This window comes from Brassica rapa, chromosome A07 (assembly GCF_000309985.2).
Source record: "Brassica rapa cultivar Chiifu-401-42 chromosome A07, CAAS_Brap_v3.01, whole genome shotgun sequence".
In the NCBI taxonomy this organism is placed as follows: Eukaryota; Viridiplantae; Streptophyta; class Magnoliopsida; order Brassicales; family Brassicaceae; genus Brassica; species Brassica rapa.
In genome coordinates this window covers 27,135,803-27,161,902 of record NC_024801.2, presented here as the reverse complement: position 1 = coordinate 27,161,902, position 26,100 = coordinate 27,135,803, and the positions used below count along the sequence as shown (strand labels likewise).

The window sequence follows — 26,100 nt, the reverse complement described above, 5'->3', positions numbered from 1 at the left end:
ATGTAGGGGTTCCAGGTTTTGCAACCTTTTCAGATTTATACGTTTCAGATCCTTTCTTTGGAAGCATCTTGCTGGACGTACAGTCAGGAAATTCTCGCGAGTATACGTTAAACGATGGGTTTCTCTTTCGTGGAGCACGGGTATGTATACCAGATTGTAGTCTCCGTCTTCAGCTTATTTCCGAAATACACAATGAAGGGCACGTGGGTCGCGATCGAACACTCCATCTTCTCTCCTGTTCCTATTTTTGGCCAACCCTTCGACGAGATGTTGAAAGGTTCGTTGAAAGATGTGTTGTCTGTCAACGTTCTAAAGGTCATGCGACCAATGCCGGCCTTTATCTTCCTCTTCCCATTCCTACTCAACCGTGGACGGACATCAGTATGGATTTTGTTGTGGGTCTTCCTCGTACTCAAAAGGGTTTCGACTCCATCTTTGTCGTTGTGGATCGTTTTTCTAAAATGGTTCACTTTATCCCTTGTAAGAAGACTACTGATGCTGTTCAAGTTGCCACTTTGTTCTTCCGGGAAATATACAGACTTCATGGGTTACCAACTTCCATTGTCTCTGACCGCGATTCCCGTTTTCTCGGACATTTTTGGCGATCTCTTTGGAAAACATTGGGTACTAGTCTTGATATGAGTACTGCCTATCATCCTCAGACTGATGGACAAACAGAAGTTACTAATCGTTCTTTGGGCAATTTGCTTCGTTGCCTTGTTGGCGATTCGATCAGAACGTGGGACTCCAAGTTACCTCAGGCCGAGTTTGCCCATAATCATGCAGTCAATAGGAGTTCAGGGTTCAGTCCGTTTCAGGTCATCTATGGTTTGGTGCCCCGCGGGCCTCTTGACTTGTCTCATCTTCCCGATCTTACACGACAGCATGGTGTTGCTTCTGATTTTGTCGACCACATCCAGACAGTTCACGCCCAGGTTGTTTCTAACTTACAGGCTTCTTCGCAACACTACAAGGACGCCGCGGACATCCATCGTCGACGCTTGGTTTTTGAGGTTGGTGATTTGGTGTGGGCATTTTTGACTAAAGATCGACTACCTGCTCATTCCTACAACAAATTGAAAGCCAAGAAATTGGGTCCGTTGAAGGTTCTCGAGCGTATAAATGATAATGCATATCGTCTTCAGTTACCGGCTCATATCAACACTTCCGATGTCTTCAACGTTCGTTACTTATCACCGTACTTTCCACCAGATCAAGTGCACGATTCGGGGTCGAATCTTTCTAACCCGGAGGGACCTGATGCAGCAGCATAATACCTTCTCCGCCAAGAAACCTCTGTTCTATGCCGGTTTATTTTCAAAGTTTCCTTTTATGTTTTTAACTTTTCTTTTAAGTTTTCCTATTTTCTAGAGGAGTTGGAGATTTTGCCGACTCTCATGACTTATATAAGTCTTTGTAATATTACTTTTGATAATCAGATTTGATAGTTTTAATTACAAGAGTTTCTCTTAAGCCTTGCGTTGATTCGATTAAATTCATCAATACGAGAGCCTTGCGTCGATTTGATTCAATTCATCGATACAAGAAGTCAGGTCTCTAGAGATTTACCTAAATCCCTAGATTTGAGCTGAGTTACCATTGATACGCTGCGCCAAATTGTCTCATAGCCGAAGAGCTATCTCCTCACAGGTGGCGCGCCTCCCCTTCCTCCTGTTCCACGCCCAGGACCCTGAGCATTGAAGACATGACCATATATTGAATTAGTTGCTTTAAATTTCCAAACATTTGTTTATTGACAAGAGATATAAAGAATATTCTGATATAGCTGTTGGAGAAGAATTAAATAGATGCTCCGGGAATCGAAGACCTCTGCATGTTCAGTATTAGAGGCTCCTCCTCTGCATGTTTAGTATTTCAAATTAGAGGTTCCACTTTCTGTAGTATAAATATATGTAACCCTGTTATGAATAATTATAATCTAAGGGAATTCATTTTCTTCCAAGTTACTTTCTCTCTTAGTCTCAACTCTCTTTCTCTGTTTCTTGTTAAGGAATTATAACTTTCATTGCACCCATAGTTGTTAGTGATCTTGGTATCCAAGTACGAAGAAATCTCAGCTCCAGTACTTGATGATCTCATCTTGATCTCAGACAAGGATTACACTAGGAGAGAAGTTCTTGACATGGTAAATAAATGATCATAACAATGGTTTCTCTCAACATACTGTAAGATGGATCATTGTGTTGATGGGGTTTGTGTTACTTGCAGGAGAAGTTAATGGCGAAATACTTTGCAATTCAATTTCTGTTTGCCAACTCCATACGTGTTCATAAGGAGGTTTCTCAAAGCTGCACAATCTGACAAAGAGGTTTTGTATTATAACTTCTTTGATCATATCTTGAATATAATTCATTATCATGAGTTGTGACACGTGGAATATGTGTGTTTCAGATTGAGCTTCTATCATTCTTCATCATCAAGCTCAGCTTAGTAGAGTACGAGATATGATGCTTCATTATGCTCCGTCTCAAATCGACAAGGTACCAAGGAGTATAGCTAATAACATAACTGTAGTCTCTTTCTGTCTCATGCCAACAGCCATTTTTGTTTTGACTGGTACGCAGAGAGAGATCAATGGTGATTCAAGAAACGACTCAGAGAGAGAGAGAGAGAGCTTTGGCTGAAGCGGAATCTCTGGTTGAGAAGGAACTAGAAGGAGCCATCAGAGTAGAGGTCAGTAACAATAATCTCCAACTTCCCCATTAAACGTCTCAGAATTCTCATTTATTATTAGTTTGTTTGTAATATCATTTTTCTATTGACACAGACTTTTTTTAAATTGTTTCATATATTAATATAAAATAATTTTCCAGACAACCAGTAGTTATATATATTTTCAAAGACAAGATTAAAATTGATAAATATTTTTTTAAAACCTAAATGGGCAGAGATATATTTTTTAAATTTTTTTTTAAAAAAATTGAAATAAAATTTTGAGTTTTTTGCGATCGTTCCTAATCCACAATGAAAACCTAAATGGGCTACCAAAAGGCCCAAATTTATTTTCTGGGGGGCGTCCAAAGCTGTAGTTGACATGTGTATAAATAGTATCTTCCTCCTCTCTCCTAAATCCCCAAAACTGGAAAAATATCGTATCTTAGGGTTATGGCCTCCTCTTCCACCATGGACGAGAACGCTAGCGTGAGATCCACCTACCAAGGGTTCGAGAGTGAGGCTGCTATGAAGGAAACTCTCGAGAAGTACGGAAGCAAGCCCCGGTAATTAATTCTTTTATTTATTCTTGATTCTTCTTTTTTTGTGTGTGTGTATGTGTTGTAATTGTTAATTGTTGGTATGAATTTAGAGCTATAATATCTGTGGAGGGATACGACACTTGTCTGCCTGAGGAAGATATCAAGAGTGAATTGACTAATCACTTCAATTCATGTGGCGAAGTCTTTAATGTTATTGTTCGCAAAGACCCTGATAGCCCTAATCTCGACAGGTTTGTTTGTGTCTCTCTTGATATATATTTTTGTTTTGAATTTCTAAACTAAAAAACAGTGTTTTGTTTGGTTTTAACAGACGTGCTTTGGTTATTCTTCTTGGAGATGGCGCAGAAGAGAAGGCCTTGGAACTTAATGGAACTGACTTTGGTGGATGGAATGCTCTTGTTAAAGTTGAACCGGAGGAGGTAGAAGACGAGGAGGCAGAACTTTATGAATCCTCTCTGGCTGACGAACTATATAACGACCGCAGATTGTGAGTTGATTGCCCTTTTTTTTTTTAAATTATATTTGTATAGTTTGTTGATAACATATATGCAAAATCGACTGCAGTTGGTTTGGCGTTACCGTTAGGGGATATAACACTCTCCTCCCTGCAGATGAAGTCGAGAGCGCTTTGATAAAACACTTCTCTTCTTGTGGAGAGATCACCCATGTTTTTGTCTCTACTCTCGATAAGAAGACTAATATCTATTTTTGCCAACAAGAAGGAGAAGTTAGGGCGCTGGATCTTGATGGAAGTGTTGTGAGAGGATTCAAAATAGCTGTTACGGGCGTTGCTACAATCTTTAGTAACCGTCTCCCTCCCTCCGGTGAAATTTGTTTCGGCTACTGTGACCCAGGTACTTTGAAAAATTTCTTGTTTCTAATTGTTTCTATAAGGTAAAAACTTCTCTCATGAATTCTTGTGTTTATTGTGTATGTAGCTCATATGATTGAGTTTGCCGGCGTGATCCACGACAAGGTCGCTGCTTTTAAGAAGCAGCGGATGTCTGTCTAGAAATCTCTCTCAAGAAGCTCTATCTTTGGTGTTTTATTAATTAATATGCAACACCTTGGGCTTTCTTACTTATGTTTATTGTCAGAGCTCATTATATTATGTATTATGAGCCGTTTGTGTGTGTCTGGATGATAAACCTACTCTTAATAATTATTATCTTTACTTTTATTATTAGCTGCTCTCTACGAATTCGATTTGGTTAGGTAGACAGAAGCACTGAGACTCCCAATTAAAATATTTTTAGTGTTGGATTTAAAAAAAAATTGTAATGTTTTCTTATCTGTGTATAGTTTGCTTTACTTCTTGTTTGGTTTTTAACACAAAAGAGTTTGGAAGCATACATACATAGAAAAACCTGACTTTGAAAAGTATCCATATATCAAACGGACCAACCATTTGGTACCTCCTTCACTACAACTACCTATACTGATTGTTATATCTCCTACTAATTGTGTCTTTCTCCTTTTGTTCTCGACCATCTTCTGCTCGATTAGCAACTTAAGTAAGAAAATCGCTGTCTAGTCATTTTATATCGAAAGTAAGAAACCATCAGATCATCCTCTTCTGGTTTCTAAATGATTCATAATCATAACCACTATGTCGGAAAAACATGATAAAGTTTCAAACATCATAGTAACTAACCCAAACACACAAATTGTCTTTCTCTCTCTCTCTCCCCTCTGGCGGTCATCTTAGTTACTGTGTACCCAAAATGCATAAACGAAAAGCTGAAGATGGCTGCTTCTCCTCAATGCTGAATAGAATTTGTCTGATAGCCAAAACTGACTTGGAAAAGTATCCATATATCAAATGGACCAACCATTTGGTACCTCCTTCACTACTTACTACACAAGGAGTTTGGAAGCATACATACATAGACAATGATTTCAAAACAAGTGTTGAGACCTCAATCATTGGTGTTCCAAGATATTCGGAAAAGCCACAAACAAACTTTCAGTTACAATCATGAGAAATCATCATCAACACAAGATAATTAAGTTTATCAAAATAGAACACATCACATCAAGGTAAAAACATATACATTCTTGAAATTTACGAATCAAGACGATCTCCTTCCAAATGTTATCATTGGTGAATCCTAAAGAAGAAAAAAAAACTATATTTTGATCCATCGATAATGATTCTACATGAAACATATGCACTTATAAATCATAGCTAGTGAGTCGTGACTGTGACAAACAAAAGCACGAACTGCATGGTTCTCCATCTGAGGAGCAACATACTCACTTGTTACAAAGGTAGAAGGTTATCACAGCCAAAAACGAACTAATCAAACTTTAAAACTTAATATATATATGGGCAAATCTCCAAAATATCACATTTCTACGTTTATATCATAAAAATAGCACTCAAAAACTAAAATGACCAAAATAGCATTTTATCTTTTGAAAAATTTAAATTTTTTTATTTTTCAAAATTTGAAATCTTATCCCAAAACCTCACTTCTCAACTCTAAACCCTAAAACCTAAACTCTAAACCCTAAACCCTAAATTCTAAACCCTAAACCCCACCCCTTGAGTGCTATTTTTGTGACTTTTGGCCTTGAGTGCTAGTTTGAGAACAAAAACTTGATTTAGTGCTATTTTGGTCTTTTTCTCTGTATTATATATATATATATATATATATATATATATATATATATATTTTTGAAAAATACAGCGTAATAAGGAATTTCGAATAACTTTTAGTAATCGTATTTTTTTGTTTGTATAAAAAAGACGCTTGTTATAATTTAGTAGAGAGAGAGAGAAAATGGATCAAAGAGGATGTGGTGGGACTATTGCCCAAATGTATATGTGCTTGTTACTGCTTTTGTTTTCTCCTACGATCAGCTGTATGACTCGGTTTTTCGAGACGTAAGTAGCCTTGCCTTCCTTGGACATGTCTGGTCAACTAAAGATCAACGTCACCTTCGTCGTCGAGAATCCTCGCTAGAATCGAGAAGCACGTTGGTGGATTCCAAGTTCTTGTGAATATGAGGCGGCGTCACGTAGTTGTGCAAGTAGCCCAACGCCTCCCGACAGATCTCCACTCTCTGTCTCCATGTCAGAGCCTTCTTCTTGTTCAAGAGACTGATCTCGGAGGAAGAGACGTCTCCATTGATCACCTTGCGTCGTCTCCGTTGATCTTGTTCGAAGCTCGTGGAACCTGTAGAGAGTTAAGGACTCGTTGGCGGATTTGAGACGAGATGTGGTGTCTGAAGATTTTGATAAAAATCGATCGACCATTAATGGTTTGTTGATGTTGTCGGAAGAGACTGTTTGGTCGACGACGACGACGTTTTGTAGAAGAAAAACAGAGACAAGATTGAGATCAAGAGAACCAAACCAACTCCGACGTAAATCCATTTATGAGAAGAGGACCCCGGAGGATCCACCGACTGAGGCGGAGTAGCAACCGGCGGCGTAGGCGTCGGAGATATTACGATTCTGGTAGGTTCCGTCCTGAGAAGCGGAGTGAAGAAGTAGATTTTGTCGTCCGACGTGAGCTGCTCACGACGTCCAACGAGCTTCTGAACATCTCGGCGATGGCGGAGACGCCGTCTCCCTGCGCGACCAAGTAAGTCAGGAGGTATCTGGATCCGGCGGCGGAGGCGTTGAGGAGTCATGCGATGGAGCTGGCCGTGTTGTACGGTGGTAGAGACCAGAAAGTGAGGTAGTAGGAGGCGCGCGGCATGAGCGTGGGCCGTTACAGGGAAAAAAAAAAAGACATTCAAATTTACATTACAGAAAATAACCGACTCCAGAACAATATCGGATAATACCAAACCCGAAAACCCGGTACTTTACTATTGCAATTGGTTTGATCAGTCGATATAAGATCGTTATGGGTTTCTGAACCACTACCGTGAGAAAGAATGAAGACGAGTGATCAGGGCTTCTATAATCTCAACTGTGAGGTTTTTGATTCTGATACTTACGCGTGGAAGCGATTGGATTATTTAGAACTACGTACCAAGTGGCGAGTTTTTTCGGAGATTAGAAAAACCACAATCATTGTACGGTTTCTGGCATTGGTTAGCTGGGAAAAATAATGTGAGATTCAGTTATGTATGCAAAACCCAAACTTGGTCTTTCTTTCCATTGCCAGGAAGTTGTAATAAGCGACGGTTCTTCTCTAGATTTTATTAGCTAAGAAGGAAAGTTAGCTCTACTTTGTTCGAATTCGAATTCGAGAGGAGGATATATGAGTTACAACAGTTCAAGAAAAATCGTGTGGGCAGTGCCGTGCGAAGAGTTTTAGGGGCCTAAGACAAGTTTTAAAAATAAATTTATTTACCATCGTAATAAAAATAATTTTCTAATATGATATATTATTTTCATCAAATACACAAGTCTAATACTGTAAAAGAATAAGTTTATAACGTAAATATGTTATATTATGTCATATAGAAAAAAATACATGAATTCAAAAAATGAATTAATTATTTTTCGTAGAAATGTTTTTTTTTAAATAAGTCTAAACCACTATACTAGAAATTGTTTTAAATTTTAGGGCCCTAAAAACAGTTATATTAATCGGGGGCCTGAGGCGAATGCCTTTTTCAATACACTGTAGGCACGCCTCTGCGTGTGGGCTAATGAAAAGATGTGCAGCTCACAGGGATAATACATACATATGCAAAACCTCTCTGGTTCCTGAGTAACGACGTCGTATTAGTGGCAGGTTTTGTTCGCCTTGGTGTCTACAACACGAATAGCAACAAGTTTCAATATTTGCATAAGACGACACAAGAATGCTTGCCTATTTTCCTAGAGATGTTTGTTTCCCCTTTTTTATTCCAATTTTGAAAGCATTTGTCTAAATGAAGATCACAATGGAAGATCAAAGACAAAACCAAAGATAATAGAAAATTATTAGTTACGTAAAATTTTATCTTATTGCAAAACATATTAAATTGTTGCCACATTGTTATATATCTTCTTTTTTTCTCCTCTCTATCTTGGTTAAACTTATTACCTAATTGCTCTAAAAAAAATATTCAGTCTCTCTATAAAAATGCATGTAGAGTAAATAGAGATTTCCTTATGGCACAAAAGGAAAGTGGATCTAGATATAAAAACTTATGGCATTACAAAAATTGCAATATACACTTTAAAAAAATGATGTGAAGTGTCTACCGATATATAATTAGTGAATTTTTTTTTTTAAAGCATATTTGTTTACAAAATTTTGCAATATACACTTAAAAAAAAAAGATGTGAAGTGTCGTTCTGGAAAATATTTTCTACTTAATCAGTTTCTTTCCTTTTTCCTGTTATGAATGTGCTTCTTATCTCTAATACTTGTGTTCTTCATTTTTTATTACATTATGTATATCAGGAGATGGTGTATAAAACTTGTTGGTTGTTGAACATTACTCGTTTTTGCATGAAAAAGCATAGACACATTTTTTTAAAATTTCATCGGTTTAGGTGCGGCGTCCTCGTGGTTGAGTTTTGGAGATGACGGACGTTATCAAACGGCGAAGAAGAGTTTAGATCTGACGAAGGGATTACTAACGGCGAGAACGGAAACAGTCGTGTCGTCGTTGTTAACGGTAGAGTGCGTAACGAAGGGGGAGTACGAGTTAGGGTGTACGGACGAGGAGAGAAGATGCATCTGGAGAAAGACACGTGTCCTGGTTTTATATCGGACGGTTTAGGTAGAGTCGTTTGGACGAGATTTGGTGATTGGGAAGGAGAAGTGTTGTAGTAAGATGAGTGTGTGGCTGGTGATGAACGAGAAGCCTTTGCTAACGAAACGGACGTTCACATGTGGAATGAGACTGCAGTACACGTGTCATGAGAATGAAGTGAGTTCGATTACTTCGCCTTGTGATGGTTGCAAGATGAATGACGGTACCTTTGCGTGGCGGGCAATTTTTCTTGGGCGGTGAGTTTTGGCCGTTTGATTTGCAGGATCAAATATCTACCGTTAGATTGACATGAGCAGAGAGCAGAGAGCACCTTAGATATTTTCAATTAAAACTCAGAAATGTAGATATTTTGCAATTTTTATTTTCTGTTTTGGAAAAAAAAGACACATTTTTTTGGTTTTATTTTACTAGAAGCATATAGACACATTAATTCGTTATTTTACGTCGTGATAAGATTTGGACCCAAATGAGATCAAGTTTGTTGATTTCATTCGCATATATAAGATGTGGTTAAAAACAATTAGTTTGGAAATGAATTTTAAATCTTTAATTAAACAACGATCAAGTTTAATGGAAAAAATTAGCGGTATATTCTTGGTCTAGAGTCTATGAATTCTAAATATTTTCCCTAATGTTTTTTTTAAAGGAAAATGTATTTAAAAAAAAAAACACTTTTTCACCAAGGTTAAAAGAACTTTTTCACCAGGGTTAAAACAAAAAAACTTTTCCATCCCTCCTCCCTGCAGGTATCAGTACAGTACAAGATAAAGCTGTTTCTTTTTTCTCACTTTTTTTAATCAAAAACATAAAATAAAATTTTAAATTATTCAAAGCGAAATGGTCTTTCCAGTATGCATACAGAAAAACTCGAAAATGAAAGTTTAATAACAGGAGGCAATTCGAGGGATATGGGTTTAACACTGACGAAGAAACCAAATATACAATTCTTTTTTTTTTTAAAGTTCATGAGCTTGCTTTTTCTCATAAGTTTGTCCTGTTGTGTGGTAACCAAAGACCACAAAACCCTAACAGTACACAACACCCTCTCTTGACTCTCAATATATACATAGGGGTCTCTGTCACTTCAAATCTTCTCCGATTCTCCTCAAATACAGAAAACCCTACAAGCTTTGTGTTTCTGTCACTTCGTATCTTCTCCGATTCTCCTCAAAGACAGAAAAAACCCTACAAGCTTTTTGTGTTTCTGTCACTTCATATCTTCTCCGAGTCGCCGTTTCTTCATCTTCTTGGTGGGTTTTTTTTTCTTTTGTTTCTTCTTTTGTTTTTCTTTTCGCCTCTACTCCCTTTAATTAAAAGCTTCGTGTTTGTTGTTGCAGGTTTGAAGGTTAATCTCTACTCTTAAGGTCGGTTTTTGTCTTTTATCTAAGTTCATGCTCTCTCTCTCTCTATCTCTCTCTAGCTTTATAGTTCTTGTATAAAGCTTAAATCTCTATTTTGTTAATTTGTTGCTTTCTTCTGCCTTTAATGTTTATATTTTCATTTGAAAAAAAGGAAGAAGAAACTGAAATGGTTATTAATCGATGTTATCTTTTCCTCTTGCAGTATGAGTGACCGAGTAACCTATCGTGATATGGCGATCATGGAAGAGGTTCTCAATCAAGGCCACAAACAGGTGTGCTGGGCCATCAGCCTAACAAGACAGCTAGCAGCACTGCTCAAACTTCGTGGACAACTAAATATCAATGCAAGGCTGTCGATTCAGTATTTAATTAACAAAGTAGGGCGTTCACTTTATGGAGCACAAACGCCGAGGCCATGGAATGGGTCCGTGAGGTCGTTTGAGACAGCTATCCCATTCCTGGTCAATGGGACAGTATTGGAGCATGTTGTTCCTCTGCGAGAATTCGACCTACAGAGTTTAACTCCAGAAAATCATGTTCTTGGAGAGCGACGTTACAGAGCCGTACGTATGGTTGTACACCGCATCGACGAATACCCAGGTATTGTTTATTCTTGGCCCAGTTAAACCCAACGAGTTTTTTAAAGACACATTAATATCAGTGGAGCTAAAAGACTTGAAAAAGCCCATAGTTTTATAGATATTTGTTTATTTTCTGAACTTTATTTTTTCTAACTGTCAATTCTATTTTTTTTTTTAAAGATAATTTTTTTTTTAAATTCCAGATCAAGCGGCTTTTGAGGCCGATCTCCTCAGATGCCTTCGCCAATCACCAGTAGCAGCGGCGATCAAAGTTTACCCCTCTTATGGACGTATTTCTGGGAATGAAGTCTACATGCAACAAACTTATGAGCGTGATGAGGTTACCCCACTCAAGCACTCCATGTTGTTGGTTAAGTCTGGCCGTGACCAATTTGGAACTCCCTATTGGGAATTCCAGGATTCTTCCGGGGAAACCAAAGGGAGGGGTGGCTACGTCAGAATAAGGAAGGGAGTTGGGTTGCTAACGGAGTTTGTAGAGATGTTCTTAGTGGAAGAAGAACCACCAAAGAAGAAGAGAAAGGCGGTATCTGTTGATGCTTCACACAAGAGACCAAAGAATGTTCACAACAGGCTGTCTCTAGGTCCGGGAAAACATAGTAAAAGTCATAAGCTGTCTCAAGGGAGATCTAGGAGTAGTAGTACTAGTACTAGCAGGAAAGCTGGAAGCTCTGTCCGAACCATCTCTCCGAAATCACCTGTACCTAGTGCTAGTGCCTTTGAGAATATGGATGCTTCCTATTTGCAAACCAGTGGGTATTTGGTGAGTGTCTCTTATTCAACTGATGCTTATTTCTAAATTTTTTTGTTGATTGAGTGGTGAGCGAGTAAAAAGGCTTACAAGTAAGTTATTGTTTTTTTCTCTAGCCTGCGGATGCTACTGAAGAGCAGATATCTATGGCTGCTGCAAGCATGATTCGTTCACACAGTATGTCTGGTGACCTACAGCCTGATCCTATTGCCCCAAAGGAAGAGCTCTTCCCAGGAAACATCATTACTGTAACAGAGCTGAATAAGAAGAATCCACTCAATTATGCTCAGGTTTGTTAATAATTAGGCCCATTACTTGCTCGCCCTCCTATTCATTCTTCCTCGAGCTATGTATTGTTTTTCTTTAATGTTTCTTATGTTCACTTGCTGGTTCGTTCAGGTCTCAGTTCTAGCTGATGACATCCTCAAGAACCTTGAATTTGATGCTTTGCACAACAAGTTCCATTCTATTTTGTCACCAGAGGTAAGTCACAACTTGTGACTCACAAGTGTGAAATATCTTAGCACTACGATTTAAATGTTTAGCATCTCACATATATTTATTCCTGTTTTTGCCTTGAAAGATTATCGAAAAGGAATCTGAAGTTGGAGGCAAACTCGGTGAGCTTGACTCATGCGAGATTGAAGCTGGTGAAACAAAGGGAGAGGTTCTGCAGAATCTGGCTGAGTTCCTGTTCTCTTGTGTAAGTAACACAAATAAGATACAAACTTTGCTTTTATGGTTTATAAACGGATAGAAAGAAACATAGGGAGTTAATTATATATTTATTCCTGTTTTTGCCTTGAAAGATTATCGAAAAGGAATCTGAAGTTGGAGGCAAACTCGGTGAGCTTGACTCATGCGAGATTGAAGCTGGTGAAACAAAGGGAGAGGTTCTGCAGAATCTGGCTGAGTTCCTGTTCTCTTGTGTAAGTAACACAAATAAGATACAAACTTTGCTTTTATGGTTTATAAACGGATAGAAAGAAACATAGGGAGTTAATTATATATTTATTCCTGTTTTTGCCTTGAAAGATTATCGAAAAGGAATCTGAAGTTGGAGGCAAACTCGGTGAGCTTGACTCATGCGAGATTGAAGCTGGTGAAACAAAGGGAGAGGTTCTGCAGAATCTGGCTGAGTTCCTGTTCTCTTGTGTAAGTAACACAAATAAGATACAAACTTTGCTTTTATGGTTTATAAACGGATAGAAAGAAACATAGGGAGTTAATTATATATTTATTCCTGTTTTTGCCTTAAAAGATTATCCCAAAGGAATCTGAAGTTGGAGGCAAACTCGGTGAGCTTGACTCATGCGAGATTGAAGCTGGTGAAACAAAGGGAGAGGTTCTGCAGAATCTGGCTGAGTTCCTGTTCTCTTGTGTAAGTAACACAAATAAGATACAAACTTTGCTTTTATGGTTTATAAACGGATAGAAAGAAACATAGGGAGTTAATTATATATTTATTCCTGTTTTTGCCTTAAAAGATTATCCCAAAGGAATCTGAAGTTGGAGGCAAACTCGGTGAGCTTGACTCATGCGAGATTGAAGCTGGTGAAACAAAGGGAGAGGTTCTGCAGAATCTGGCTGAGTTCCTGTTCTCTTGTGTAAGTAACACAAATAAGATACAAACTTTGCTTTTATGGTTTATAAACGGATAGAAAGAAACATAGGGAGTTAATTATAAACTCTACGTTTTAGGTAATGTTCAATGCGGTGCTGGAGAATGCTTGTAGTGAGATGGGAGCTGGAATGTCTGCAATGGACAGGTCAAGCAGAAACGCAGGAGAAATGCTTGACCGTCTTACCCTCGCTTACAACAGGACTCTTCACGCTTCTATGCCTATCGAGACTATCTCTGGAGCTTAAATAAGCTCATCATTGAGCGTGTTTTATTTTGAACTCTACTGTCGAGATCTTGTTCGTTGACTAAACTGTTTATTGTCTGAACGCACCAATGTACTCTGTTTCTATCTCTCTTTCTAAGGAACAACATGGCTTTTTCCACTTCATGACATGCGTTAATTATAATTACAACATGCTTTTATACAATTAATCCTTAATTAGGACTCCATCATTGATTATTTTTTCTAGTTGCATTTAAACTATCTGTCTCAGATTCTCCTGCAACTAGTTTTTTTTCTATATCCCGTTGAATTTCTGTCGACTAATATAGTTTACGTTCAACATTAGTTTTGAGGGGGTTCCATATAACTTAAGAAAAAAATAATTATGTGGGATGGAGTCAAAGAGAGATCGAACTCGAATTTATTGGGTGTTAACATGCGAATCTAACCACCAGACACCAGAGCTACTTGGCCTCCATGACATCCAGGCTTTTCATAGCTTGGCTAGAAGTGATTCTAGAGCTTCACTAGTCGTATACACAACTGGATACGTTTCAAAAGCAAATATACTGTAATTTTGGAAAAAAAGTAAAAATAATTATATGCAGCAATTGGCTGTTAAAATCATTAGACCTTTGGTTGAAACCTGTAGAACGATACACCATGAAAAGTATATGAATTAAGAACTATTTTACTATTTTAAGCTGGAAACCCCGTGACAAAAAAAGAAGAAGCTGGAAACCATGCTAGAAATAGAAATGATGAAACAATACTAATGGATATAGGATTGAGTTTTAAGCCAGCAAGCATTTGGACCACTCAAAATGGAAGTTTCTTAACTAGAATTTTTAAACCCACTTAAGTATATTTAAATTAGTAAATAATCATTAAAAAACCCACTTAAGAATCATGTGATAATCATGCTCTTAGAGTTGGGTACGCGGTCAATCCACCCTGCTTGACCCGTCAATTCGTAGATCAATTCTGTTTCTTTAACTTAAAACTAGAATGACACAATTTTTTCTTTATAAGTTCCATATAAATGTGTCAAATATTTGTAAGTTCATGTTTTTATATATTATTAAAATTTAATTTGAGATGCGGGAAAGCATTTGAAGTTTAACTTTTTAGAGAATTATTCATGTTTTTCACATGGTGACTGTATTCTATTCTTTAAACACAAAAACTTGGTCGATTTATCGGATTTGCAACCGGAAATCGCTAAAAGAGGTCAACCACTGCGATTTTGGCTACTTGACGCAATAAACCAGTAATGATTTAAACGGTCGATTTAACATAACTAAAACTATTACTCGACTAATTGTCAAATAATAATAAAAAAATTGTTGTTTAAGCCTAATCAAAAAGATAAGTTTTGTGTTTACTGCAGCCCATTTGATTTTACTCAAACCAAAGAGGATGCTATATTTATAGTAATCATTCTTGTTAATAAGTTTCACAAAATTTCCATGTGGGAGATTTACACTTGATACATATAAAGATCTCAAATATATTTAATGCTTATTTCATAAAATTCCGAGAAATATTAATAAGGAAACAAATAGCAAAAAAAAAAATCATTGGTGTAAAATTTTGTTACACAAATATACAAATAATCATAAAATCATATGAGTAGAAACCTCATTTAATAAATATTCATATTAAAAGTATATTATATATATATATATGTTAATATTATTTAAATTTAATTATATATCATATACGATAGATATGACTGATTGTTTTGATTCATTTACTCTAAAATGATTGCGAGTAAACAAGAATGGTCGTTTTATTTATACGCGCACACCAATTTGTTATATAATATAGTAACCGATTTCTTAGTTATTTAATATATAATTATTATTTTATTATTTCATAATATGTAGAAAAACATAAAATAAGTAATAAATATAAAATATTTATTTTCCAGAAGGTGCAGATCTTAACCTAGGAATGGATCTCTTTAATAATTTTAAATCTTAAATATTTTCTAAATCTCAGGCCAAAACAAAATAATGAAATGAGAATAATCTCAAAAATCAATATTTATATTGAACAATAACCAAAATAAAAAAATCGACACAAAAATGAGAAAAATATTGAATATAGATAAGATTAACATGTGAACGTAAACTTCTCATAACCATAATTAACTTTTAAAAATTTAAATCATGATATAAAACCAAACTGACATAGTTTCATTATAACCAAATAGTAAGCTTAATATTCTTCAGGCTCAACGTTAGGTTCTTATGAACTTAAAATATTTTTAAAAATGAGATCCGCTCATCAGTAAACAAGTTATGTAATTAACAAAAAAAATTAAAAAATGCCAAAAATATTAATTCAATCAAGAATATAAATTTTGTTTTTCCATAAGATATTTTTGAAATAGTTTTTATAAATTCATCACGCGCGGAAAGGACATGTCTTATTATTTAAATGATAACACAAGACCACGTTTACGGTTTCACCTAGACGGGCACGGAACAGACCCGGGTTTGGTGGATCCAACTCGTAAATCAATTCTTTCTGTTATTATCTTCTTCTCCGGCGAAGTGACCTTACTTTGTCGAACACTCATGGCCACGGACGCTCCAATTCCCGGCGGATCTAGCGAAATTCTCCCCACAATTCCCTCTAATCCCGTCGGATATCTCCGCATCGTCGAACTCCCGATCCCTATCGGAGTTCTTCGACTCGAGATCTACGTCCTCTAATTGAGGAACTCGATCATCAAGCAGTACAGAGACGAACATCCTAACAAGATTAGCTTCACTGACGTGACGTGAGGAGGACTCTACGTTGTCTCTATCAGCCGCGTCTTTGATTTCCTCGACTCTTGGGGGCTTATCAATTACTTTAGACAATGGATGCAAGTCAGTGTGCAGCGTTGCTTGTTTCGCCTCTGAAAGGGTTTTGATTCCTTCTTCTCCCTAGCAAATGTAGTTGATGATGATGACAATTGTAATTGATGATGATGATGGCATTTTGAAATTAAGTAGTTGACTTTGATAATGATGATGGTGATGGCATTTTGAAATTAAGTACGTTTCTGTTTCTTTGCAGTAATGAGTTGACATTGTGTGCGAGGTGCTATGTTCGTCGTGTTGGCATCGAGTTTAAGCGTGTTGAGCTTAGGGAGAAGGAGACTCTACTGCTCCTTGAAGCTGTTATGCACTATGGAGACGATTGGAAGAAGGTTGCGCAGCATGTTTGTTACTGGTAGAACCGACAAGGATTCTGTTTCTCAGTTTGCCAAAGACTCTGACTCTGAGGAGGAAGCTTTGATCAGATCAAGGGCACTGTTGACCCTGAGTCTGAAGGAAGAGTCAAAGACGGATCAAGTTGACGCCTCTTTCTGATGCAAGCAACCCAATCATGGCTCAGGTTTGATGATGTTCACTACGATTTTAACTGCATGAGTTCACTCTCTATATGTTAGTCTTATGCACGAAAATTGATACTTTTTGCTAACAAAGTTCAACATAATAATAGTCTGATCGGTTCTGTCGCTCGTTAGGCTGCTGAATAATACTCCAGTTTCTGCACTCTTCTGTTCCATTACTTGTGTAAATGTCTATTTCTAAGACCCTATAGCTAGATACCTTTAAGTTCTTGGACTGTACTAGTAATATTGAATTCTAAGTGACATTTTAAGGGAGTGTATGAATTAGATTAGTTATGGTATTAGATAATTTTGCATCTCAACTGTTTCATGCTTCATAAGTTGTCTCTGAATAAGATTCTTCCTTTCATGTCTTCTTCTGCAGGCTGCTTTTCTTTCAGCTCTGGCTGGCACAAAAGTTGCAGAAGAAGCAGCAGCTCGAGCTGCAGTGGCAGCTTTATCTGATGAGGCTGACAAAAACACTGGTGGAGACCCAAATCGACAAGGTACCAAGGAATTTAGCTAATAACATATCTTGAATATAATTCATTATCATGAGTTGTGACACGTGGAATATGTGTGTTTCAGATTGAGCTTCTATCATTCTTCATCATCAAGCTCAGCTTAGTAGAGTACGAGATATGATGCTTCATTATGCTCCGTCTCAAATCGACAAGGTACCAAGGAGTATAGCTAATAACATAACTGTAGTCTCTTTCTGTCTCATGCCAACAGCCATTTTTGTTTTGACTGGTACGCAGAGAGAGATCAATAGTGATTCAAGAAACGACTCAGAGAGAGAGAGAGAGAGAGAGCTTTGGCTGAAGCGGAATCTCTGGTTGAGAAGGAACTAGAAGGAGCCATCAGAGTAGAGGTCAGTAACAATAATCTCCAACTTCCCATTAAACGTCTCAGAATTCTCATTTATTATTAGTTTGTTTGTAATATCATTTTTCTATTGACACAGACTTTTTTTAAATTGTTTCATATATTAATATAAAATAATTTTCCAGACAACCACTAGTTATATATATTTTCAAAGACAAGATTAAAATTGATAAATATTTTTTTAAAACCTAAATGGGCAGAGATATATGTTTTAAATTTTTTTTTTAAAAAATTTGAAATTAAAATTTTAAGTTTTTTCCAATCGGTCCTAATCCACAATGAAAACCTAAATGGGCTAAGACTAAAAGGCCCAAATTTATTTTCTGGGGGGGCGTCCAAAGCTGTAGTTGACATGTGTATAAATAATATCTTCCTCCTCTCTCCTAAATCCCCAAAACTGGAAAAATATCGTATCTTAGGGTTATGGCCTCCTCTTCCACCATGGACGAGAACGCTAGCGTGAGATCCACCTACCAAGGGTTCGAGAGTGAGGCTGCTATGAAGGAAACTCTCGACAAGTACGGAAGCAAGCCCCGGTAATTAATTCTTTTATTTATTCTTGATTCTTCTTTTTTTGTGTGTGTGTATGTGTTGTAATTGTTAATTGTTGGTATGAATTTAGAGCTATAATATCTGTGGAGGGATACGACACTTGTCTGCCTGAGGAAGATATCAAGAGTGAATTGACTAATCACTTCAATTCATGTGGCGAAGTCTTTAATGTTATTGTTCGCAAAGACCCTGATAGCCCTAATCTCGACAGGTTTGTTTGTGTCTCTCTTGATATATATTTTTGTTGTGAATTTCTAAACTAAAAAACAGTGTTTTGTTTTAACAGACGTGCTTTGGTTATTCTTCTTGGAGATGGCGCAGAAGAGAAGGCCTTGGAACTTAATGGAACTGACATTGGTGGATGGAATGCTCTTGTTAAAGTTGAACCGGAGGAGGAAGAAGACGAGGAGGCAGAACTTTATGAATCCTCTCTGGCTGACGAACTATATAACGACCGCAGATTGTGAGTTGATTGCTTTTTTTTTTTTTTTTTTTTAATTATATTTGTATAGTTTGTTGATAACATATATGCAAAATTGACTGCAGTTGGTTTGGCGTTACCGTTAGGGGATATAACACTCTCCTCCCTGCAGATGAAGTCGAGAGCGCTTTGATAAAACACTTCTCTTCTTGTGGAGAGATCACCCATGTTTTTGTCTCTACTCTCGATAAGAAGACTAATATCTATTTTTGCCAACAAGAAGGAGAAGCTAGGGCGCTGGATCTTGATGGAAGTGTTGTGAGAGGATTCAAAATAGCTGTTACGGGCGTTGCTACAATCTTTAGTAACCGTCTCCCTCCCTCCGGTGAAACTTGTATCGGCTACTGTGACCCAGGTACTTTGAAAAATTTCTTGTTTCTATAAGGTAAAAACTTCTCTCATGAATTCTTGTGTTTATTGTGTATCATGTAGCTCATATGATTGAGTTTGCCGGCGTGATCAAAGACAAGGTCGCTGCTTTTAAGAAGCAGAGGATGTCTGTCTAGAACTCTCTCTCAAGAAGCTCTATCTTTGGTGTTTTATTAATTAATATGCAACACCTTGGGCTTTCTTACTTATGTTTATTGTCAGAGCTCATTATATTATGTATTATGAGCCGTTTGTGTGTGTCTGGATGATAAACCTACTCTTAATAATTATTATCTTTACTTTTATTATTAGCTGCTCTCTACGAATTCGATTTGGTTAGGTAGACAGAAGCACTGAGACTCCCAATTAAAATATTTTTAGTGTTGGATTTAAAAAAAAATTGTAATGGTTTCTTATCTGTGTATAGTTTGCTTTACTTCTTGTTTGGTTTTTAACACAAAAGAGTTTGGAAGCATACATACATAGAAAAACCTGACTTTGAAAAGTATCCATATATCAAACGGACCAACCATTTGGTACCTCCTTCACTACAACTACCTATACTGATTGTTATATCTCCTACTAATTGTGTCTTTCTCCTTTTGTTCTCGACCATCTTCTGCTCGATTAGCAACTAAAGTAAGAAAATCGCTGTCTAGTCATTTTATATCGAAAGTAAGAAACCATCAGATCATCCTCTCCTGGTTTCAAAATGATTCATAATCATAACCACTATGTCGGGAAAACATGATAAAGTTTCAAACATCATAGTAACTAACCCAAACACACAAATTGTCTTTCTCTCTCTCTCTCCCCTCTGGCGGTCATCTTAGTTACTGTGTACCCAAAATGCATAAACGAAAAGCTGAAGATGGCTGCTTCTCCTCAATGCTGAATAGAATTTGTCTGATAGCCGAAGAGCTTATCTCCTCACAGGTGGTGCGCCTCCCCTTCCTCCTGTCCCACGCCCAGTACCCTGAGCATTGATGACACGACCAATATTGAATCAGTTGTGTTTTTTAAATGTAAATCAGAAACAGAAAGGACTTAAGAGAAGGGAAAACAACTTACTCTGCCTCGCATTGCAGGTCTACCTCTGCCTACACCTATTGAGCTCTTTCCCTGCATTAAATCAAAATAGACAAGACGTTGTTACCTTGAAACATACATGGGTTTGATGGATTATCTCTCATAATACCGTGTTCAAGAATTTTACCTTGATTTTAGCATTTGCTCGGCTGAACATTGGAGCATTCTTCAGCATGTCTGGTATCACTATAAACCTGTCAAAATGTCACTTATGTAAGTCAGCTAAGTTGACAATGAATGCTCCAACAAAGTAGAATAACTAGAAAACAAAAAGAGTTTATAAACAGCACCTGACTTTGCTGCCTCTGATGAAGACATGCTCAAGCTGTGATACCTTACCATCCTGTCCCAAAAAGCCACAAACAAAAGTTCAGTATACTAACAATCATCAACACAAGATATTAACTTCATCCAAAATAGAACATATCACTTCAAGATAAAAAAAAAAAAACATATACAATCTTGAAATTAACGAATCAGAACTCAATCTTAGAGTCATCAATCATGATTCTACGTAAGTAGAGATACACTTATATAACTCATAAGACCACACGTTCTTTGACAAATCACTAATGGATCACTGTTTAAGCTAATCAAAGGCAACAACCTCACCACCATTCTCGAACTAATCTCAACAACAATCCCACAAATAAGCTAAATTTCAATTTCTCACAAATCTAGGATCTAAATCAGCAGCTCACAGGATCTAAATCAGCAGTTCAATAAGTCTACGGAGAAAGAAGAGAAGAGATTACTACCTTGGCGGTGTAGGTGATGTTCTCGAGCTGGCAGTTCCAGTTATCCTCACACTCGAGCAGGTTTCCTCTGTACAGCTCGCCGCTCTTCAGCTCCACCGTCACTGTATGCCCCGACGACTCGTGAAGAAGCTTCACTGGTATCCCCAAGCTCCGGCTCATCTCTTCTCTTCTCGAAGAAGCTGCGATTCGCAAAAAAAAAACCCTAATTGAACAAACCCTTTCTGTTTCACTGCAGCAGCCTTAGAAGAAGAGGGATTTGCTTACTTTGTTGTTGTTAAATCTACTTATTTTATGGGCTCAGATATAAAGTTTGTATCGGCCCAGTTATTGACAAGGCCCATTAATTAAATGTGCTTTTTTTTCAGCCGGCGAATGTGTTAAATATACTCCAAAATTTAAACCATACATTATAATCCCTTCAACTTATAAATTTACTCTAGATTTCTTATAGAATGTTTTTCTTACTATTCAGCTTAAATTTTTATTTTTCGACTTCTTTTTTATTTTCCAATTATCTTTTTTTATAAATAAACCTTTTTAGTATAAATACTAATTATGTGGCTGATTCAGTGTAAGTTACATTTCAACACAATAATTTATTTTATAATATTTATTAACATGTTTTGTCAGATGAACGGGTCCTAGATAAAAGCTAATAAAATATTGGTTTAAGGTGTTATGAAATTTAGTAAATTTAAAGATCGATTTAACAGAACAAAGTTATTAGTTCTGTTCAGTTTTTAAGATTATGGACTCGGAGTTGATCAAAAAAAAAAAGATTATGGACTCGGGAATTTATTTGTTTCTACGCTTGGAATTACTTGTCACATCGTAGTTTTAATGCATTCTCATTTGATATTATATTATTGAATGGAACCAAGAAAGTGGAAACATTAGTTATTATAGAAAGATGGTACGACAGTCACATCGAGAAAGACGGTATAGATATTGAAAGAGACCAAGAAGACATTAGTTTAAATAGAAAAAGATTGTATCATAAGTCTTATGAGATAGCTTTTTGCAGAGAGATTGAACATCGTAACGCTTAATAGCATTACTCGCATTTTCCACCTCTCTCCTCAGCTATATGTCTCGAATCTGTTCTTGTGTAAATTCTTTGCCGCACAATATACATTTGCCCGCCTCTAAGAACGTCCTTGGACGTAACGCTACCACTTCAGCATTTGGGTCGTGGCAAATGTGGTTCAACGGAAGAGCAACGGAGTTGGGTTGTTGGGTCGACGTCACCGCCGGCTCTTCACGGTTAGGGTTGTTTGATCCGGTGGTGGAAGACGGAGTGGAGGATGATGAAACTGAGCTGTCGCGGGGTGATGAAGACATCTTCGCGATCGATCAGGGTCTGTTTTTTGCTTAAACAACAAAGATCCATTAATAAAATACTTTAAAAGACGAAAGAGAAAATAAAATTGATATATGATATAGAAGAAAACCGAAGCAAATAATAAGAAGAACACGAAGTAAACCATAGAGACTAAGGACATGAAAAGAAAAAATATATATATTTATAACTACAAGACATTAACTATAACAAAGAGACCAAATATTGGCAAATGTATGCATATGCAAATACACATACTTCAAAGAAAATACTTGTATGGCTTTGTTATTCTCTACTGCTTTGGTACTCTGCTCTTTTAATGATTGGAACTGAGTCTTGTAGATTCTCAATATATATAGCAGCAGTTTTTTACTTTCCCTAATTTTCTTTTAAAATAATATTCTCAGACGTTTCTATAATTGTTTTTCCCATGGTTGTTGCTAGCTAGTTAGTTGTAGCTTCCTCATGGTCACATTGGTCAGCTACATACTAAATCAGAGAGAAAATTTAAATACCCAATTAGAATTAAAAAGAGGATAAATGTAAATGGGCTAACTTCGGACAACATGTCAACAAAGTCAAATTAACTGCTTTTTCGCGTGTTTGATAACCTGAAGCGAGTTTCATTAGTTTTCTGATCTCTCTGACATGTTCGCATCTCTTTCTGAAGATTGCTAGAACAAGAGACCGAGATCGATACAAACATTACTGAAAACGATTTGTCTCTAATCGAAGATAAAAGCTCAAAACTTGTGCTTACAGGTTTTATTACGACTATTATCGGTCATGCATATTTGTGAGAATTATTAAAGTATCTTACACCTTATTATTATATCTACCAAATACTCCAAATTTTAAACCATAGTACATTATAATCCCTAAAACTTATAAATTTACTCAATTTTATTTTAGACTTCTTTTTTATTTTCCAATTATCTTTTTATAAATAAACTTTTTAGTCTAAATACAATTTAGCTGATTAAGTGTCTGACTTGTTGTATAAAATAAGTTACATATCAACACAAATTATATTTATAATATTTATTAACATTTTTTTTAGATGAACCGATACTCCTATATAAAAGCTAATAAAATATTGGTTTAAGATATTTTTTGAACATTAAGGTCTTATGAATATTGGTTTAAGATCTTATGAAGTTTAGTAAATTTAAAGATCATTCACATCGAGAAAGATGGTACAAATATTATTGAAAGAAACCAAGAAAGACGATACATAGTTTATAAAGATGGTATAACAAGTCTTAGAGATAGCTTTTTGGAGATATAGATTGAACATCATAACGCTTATAGCATTACTCGCATTTCCACTTCTTATCAGTTTCGACGACGAGGTAATGTAAATGGAAGGTTGTGTCCTCTCATGTGAAGATCTCGAGTCTGTTCTCTTTTAATTTTTTTGCCGCACACTTCACATATGTACTCAGTACTCATCCACCAACGGATGGAGTTGGGTTGTTGGGTCGACGTCATCGCCGTCTCTTGCGGTTCAAGTTGTTTGCTCTGGTGGCGGCGCCGGCGGGGAGGGAAGACTGAGTGGAGGATGATGAAGTTGAGTTGTTGTGCGATGAAGACATCTTTTCAGGGTTTGTTTTTTTGCTTAAACAACAAAGATCCAAGAATAAAATACTTTGAAAATGAAAGAGAATATAAAAATGGAATATGATTTAGAAGAAAATCGAAGCAAATAATAAGAAGAACATGAAGTAACCATAGAGATTAGAGATAGGAAAAGAAGAAAATATATATAACTACAAAGACAATACTAACCAGAAAAAAGAGACCAAACATTGACAAATATAAACATATGCATATAGTAATACCTCAAAGAAAAATAATTGTATGGCTTTGTTTTTCTTTCTTGCTTTGTTACTCTGCTCTTTTAATAATTGGAAATGAGACTTGTAGATTCTCAGTATACAGATAGCTGCAGTTTTTACTTTCCCTAATTTTCTTAAAAGAAAAAAAATGTTATACGTTTCTTCTAGCCCTTCCTCATGGGCATTGACTCATTGGTCAGCTATTAATCAAAACAAAACCAGAAAGAAATTTAAATTATGACATTTATGTTTATTTTATCCCATCGATAAAAACAAAATTCTTTCATGGTTGTTGCTATGGTAATTAGTTGTTGTACCTTTTAGCCCTTCCTCATAGAGTCATAGTCATTGAATCAGTGGTCAACTATTAAAAGATGGGATTGTACTGGATAAGAAGAATCCAGCGATCAAAGTAAGGCCGATCTTCTCGAGAAGTTTCGTTTCTATATATTTTTTGTGTTTTGTGGGTTTTACACAATCATTTGCAGTGCCAGATTTAACTTCAATCTATAATTAAATTTTTTTGTTATTTTAACTAAGATTTATATTCTGTTGAAACTAATTGGTTTGAGTCAATTAGGAAATGAAACATGCATAGAAAATTGAATAAATTCAACTTTGTGAAACAAAATAAAATCTTAAAACATACATATTCAAGAAACTGATGGAGCATAATTAACAAATTATCATGCACTAGTGTGTGTATACGTACATTTATTAAATAAATATAATATCACGCGTATAGTATTTATTTCTTAGATTGAATTCCATATTAATCTCGGTCATATTGGAATTTTACAGATTCAATTTACTAAGAGCGATATCAGAGCAAGAAGAGTTAAAAATGCTGTTGTTTAAGGAGCAGCTCAAGAGAGAGCGTAGCATGGGATCTGCTGTTCTTCAATGGGATGATCATTATTATTTTCTTATCGTTACATTAAGATAACAAAAGAGTATGATTTGTCCATTGAAAATATCAAATTGAAGATATTAGCTTATTCATTAACAGTATATTAATCTGATATGGTATGAGTAGGATATGTCTAAATGTAAAAGCCCATTGTTAGTTAAGTTATACATCATCTAAAACAAGTTAACATATTTATTTTGTCTCCATGATATTTGGTTCTCCGACGGTCCGACCAATCACTTGGTCCCTTTTTTTTTTGTTCAGCTCACTTGGTCTCTTAATCTAACTTAAACGTCGAATAAGCGTTGAAACGTCACTCACATTCCAAAATGACCGAGATTACTTGCTACAAATAGTATTGAATCTATTGATAATGGGGATGGTGGTTGTTCTTGTTCTCGAAAAGGAACCGAGGTTACTTGTCACATCATCTAAATGTTTCTCGCCCTCTTCTTCTACGTGAACCCAAAAAATTATATTTTTTTCTGGGCTTGAAATTACTTGTCACACTATAGTTTTAATGTACTATCATTTGATATGATCAATAATACGAACAACATCATTGAAAACGAAAATTATCAAAGGAAACAAACATTATTGAAAGAAAATAAGAAACACAATAGTTTTTTTTTGGGTGCAAATGTTAAAAAGACAATACATAGTTTAAATAGAAAAGATGGTATAACAAGTCTTAGAGATAGATTTATGTTGCAGACAAGCATTACTCGCATTTCCACTTCTCCTCACTTTTATCTCCTTTATGGATTGTGGGGTTCTCACCTGTTAAAATCTCGAATCTGTTCTTGTGTAAATTCTTTGCCGCACAATTCGCATATGCCCGCCGCTAAGAAAGTCCTTGGACGTAACGCTACCACTTCAGCATTTGGGTCGTGGCAACGGTGGGGCGACGGAACAGCAACGGGGTTGGGTTGTCGGGTCGACGTCACCGCAGGCTCTTCACGGTTAGGGTTGTTTGCTCCAGTGGTGGCGTCGGAGTTGGGTTGTTGGGTCGACGTCA

The 26,100-nt window shown here is 36.4% G+C and overlaps 4 protein-coding genes and 1 pseudogene across 6 annotated transcripts; 4 read left to right on the top strand and 1 right to left on the bottom strand.

The window, feature by feature from the left end:
• Positions 1-1,343: 1,343 nt before the first annotated feature.
• On the bottom strand, positions 1,344-21,255 carry LOC103832082 (small nuclear ribonucleoprotein SmD3b). 3 transcript variants are annotated; one of them, XM_033274247.1, is made up of 6 exons: positions 20,996-21,254; positions 20,528-20,580; positions 20,365-20,431; positions 20,220-20,270; positions 20,051-20,124; positions 4,752-5,012 (listed from the first exon to the last, which is right to left on the bottom strand). In XM_033274247.1, exons 1-5 carry the CDS (start codon positions 21,152-21,154, stop codon positions 20,071-20,073), a joined length of 384 nt encoding a protein of 127 aa, XP_033130138.1. In that variant the 5' UTR covers positions 21,155-21,254; the 3' UTR covers positions 4,752-5,012; positions 20,051-20,070. The 3 variants fall into 3 exon arrangements, with proteins under 3 accessions (XP_033130139.1, XP_033130138.1, XP_009106286.1); XM_033274248.1 differs by lacking the exons at positions 4,752-5,012; positions 20,051-20,124 and adding an exon at positions 1,344-1,690 and having other exon boundaries at positions 20,996-21,255; XM_009108038.3 differs by lacking the exon at positions 4,752-5,012 and having other exon boundaries at positions 19,789-20,124.
• On the top strand, positions 3,048-4,419 carry LOC103832086 (nucleolin 2). Its single transcript, XM_009108042.3, has 5 exons — positions 3,048-3,239; positions 3,326-3,466; positions 3,547-3,723; positions 3,801-4,090; positions 4,175-4,419. The coding sequence occupies exons 1-5, from the start codon at positions 3,127-3,129 to the stop codon at positions 4,246-4,248; spliced, it is 795 nt and encodes a 264-aa protein (XP_009106290.2). The 5' UTR covers positions 3,048-3,126; the 3' UTR covers positions 4,249-4,419.
• Positions 10,920-13,632, top strand: LOC103832085. Its single transcript, XM_033274246.1, has 9 exons — positions 10,920-11,632; positions 11,737-11,910; positions 12,020-12,103; positions 12,204-12,323; positions 12,430-12,549; positions 12,656-12,775; positions 12,882-13,001; positions 13,108-13,227; positions 13,322-13,632. Exons 1-9 carry the CDS (start codon positions 11,165-11,167, stop codon positions 13,487-13,489), a joined length of 1,494 nt encoding a protein of 497 aa, XP_033130137.1. The 5' UTR covers positions 10,920-11,164; the 3' UTR covers positions 13,490-13,632.
• LOC103832084 lies at positions 15,864-17,875 on the top strand (annotated as a pseudogene).
• On the top strand, positions 18,090-19,456 carry LOC103832083 (nucleolin 2-like). The gene is made up of 5 exons (XM_009108039.3): positions 18,090-18,282; positions 18,369-18,509; positions 18,585-18,761; positions 18,845-19,134; positions 19,212-19,456. The coding sequence occupies exons 1-5, from the start codon at positions 18,170-18,172 to the stop codon at positions 19,283-19,285; spliced, it is 795 nt and encodes a 264-aa protein (XP_009106287.1). The 5' UTR covers positions 18,090-18,169; the 3' UTR covers positions 19,286-19,456.
• Positions 21,256-26,100: the final 4,845 nt, after the last annotated feature.

What these genes read in the sequence shown, in the direction of transcription:
- LOC103832086 (XM_009108042.3), top strand. Translation starts at nt 3,127, where the DNA reads ATGGCCTCCTCTTCCACCATGGACGAGAACGCTAGCGTGAGATCCACC. An exon ending in GATAGCCCTAATCTCGACAG is followed by an intron (nt 3,467 to 3,546) that starts GTTTGTTTGTGT and finishes TGGTTTTAACAG; the next exon opens with ACGTGCTTTGGTTATTCTTC. An exon ending in TTTCGGCTACTGTGACCCAG is followed by an intron (nt 4,091 to 4,174) that starts GTACTTTGAAAA and finishes TTGTGTATGTAG; the next exon opens with CTCATATGATTGAGTTTGCC.
- LOC103832085 (XM_033274246.1), top strand. Translation starts at nt 11,165, where the DNA reads ATGCAACAAACTTATGAGCGTGATGAGGTTACCCCACTCAAGCACTCC. An exon ending in CTGAGTTCCTGTTCTCTTGT is followed by an intron (nt 12,324 to 12,429) that starts GTAAGTAACACA and finishes TTGCCTTGAAAG; the next exon opens with ATTATCGAAAAGGAATCTGA. An exon ending in CTGAGTTCCTGTTCTCTTGT is followed by an intron (nt 12,776 to 12,881) that starts GTAAGTAACACA and finishes TTGCCTTAAAAG; the next exon opens with ATTATCCCAAAGGAATCTGA.
- LOC103832083 (XM_009108039.3), top strand. Translation starts at nt 18,170, where the DNA reads ATGGCCTCCTCTTCCACCATGGACGAGAACGCTAGCGTGAGATCCACC. An exon ending in GATAGCCCTAATCTCGACAG is followed by an intron (nt 18,510 to 18,584) that starts GTTTGTTTGTGT and finishes TTGTTTTAACAG; the next exon opens with ACGTGCTTTGGTTATTCTTC. An exon ending in CTATATAACGACCGCAGATT is followed by an intron (nt 18,762 to 18,844) that starts GTGAGTTGATTG and finishes AATTGACTGCAG; the next exon opens with TTGGTTTGGCGTTACCGTTA.
- LOC103832082 (XM_033274248.1), bottom strand. Translation starts at nt 21,154, where the DNA reads ATGAGCCGGAGCTTGGGGATACCAGTGAAGCTTCTTCACGAGTCGTCG. An exon ending in GAGCAAATGCTAAAATCAAG is followed by an intron (nt 20,271 to 20,364) that starts GTAAAATTCTTG and finishes GATTTAATGCAG; the next exon opens with GGAAAGAGCTCAATAGGTGT. An exon ending in GACCTGCAATGCGAGGCAGA is followed by an intron (nt 1,691 to 20,219) that starts GTAAGTTGTTTT and finishes TTCAATGCTCAG; the next exon opens with GGTCCTGGGCGTGGAACAGG.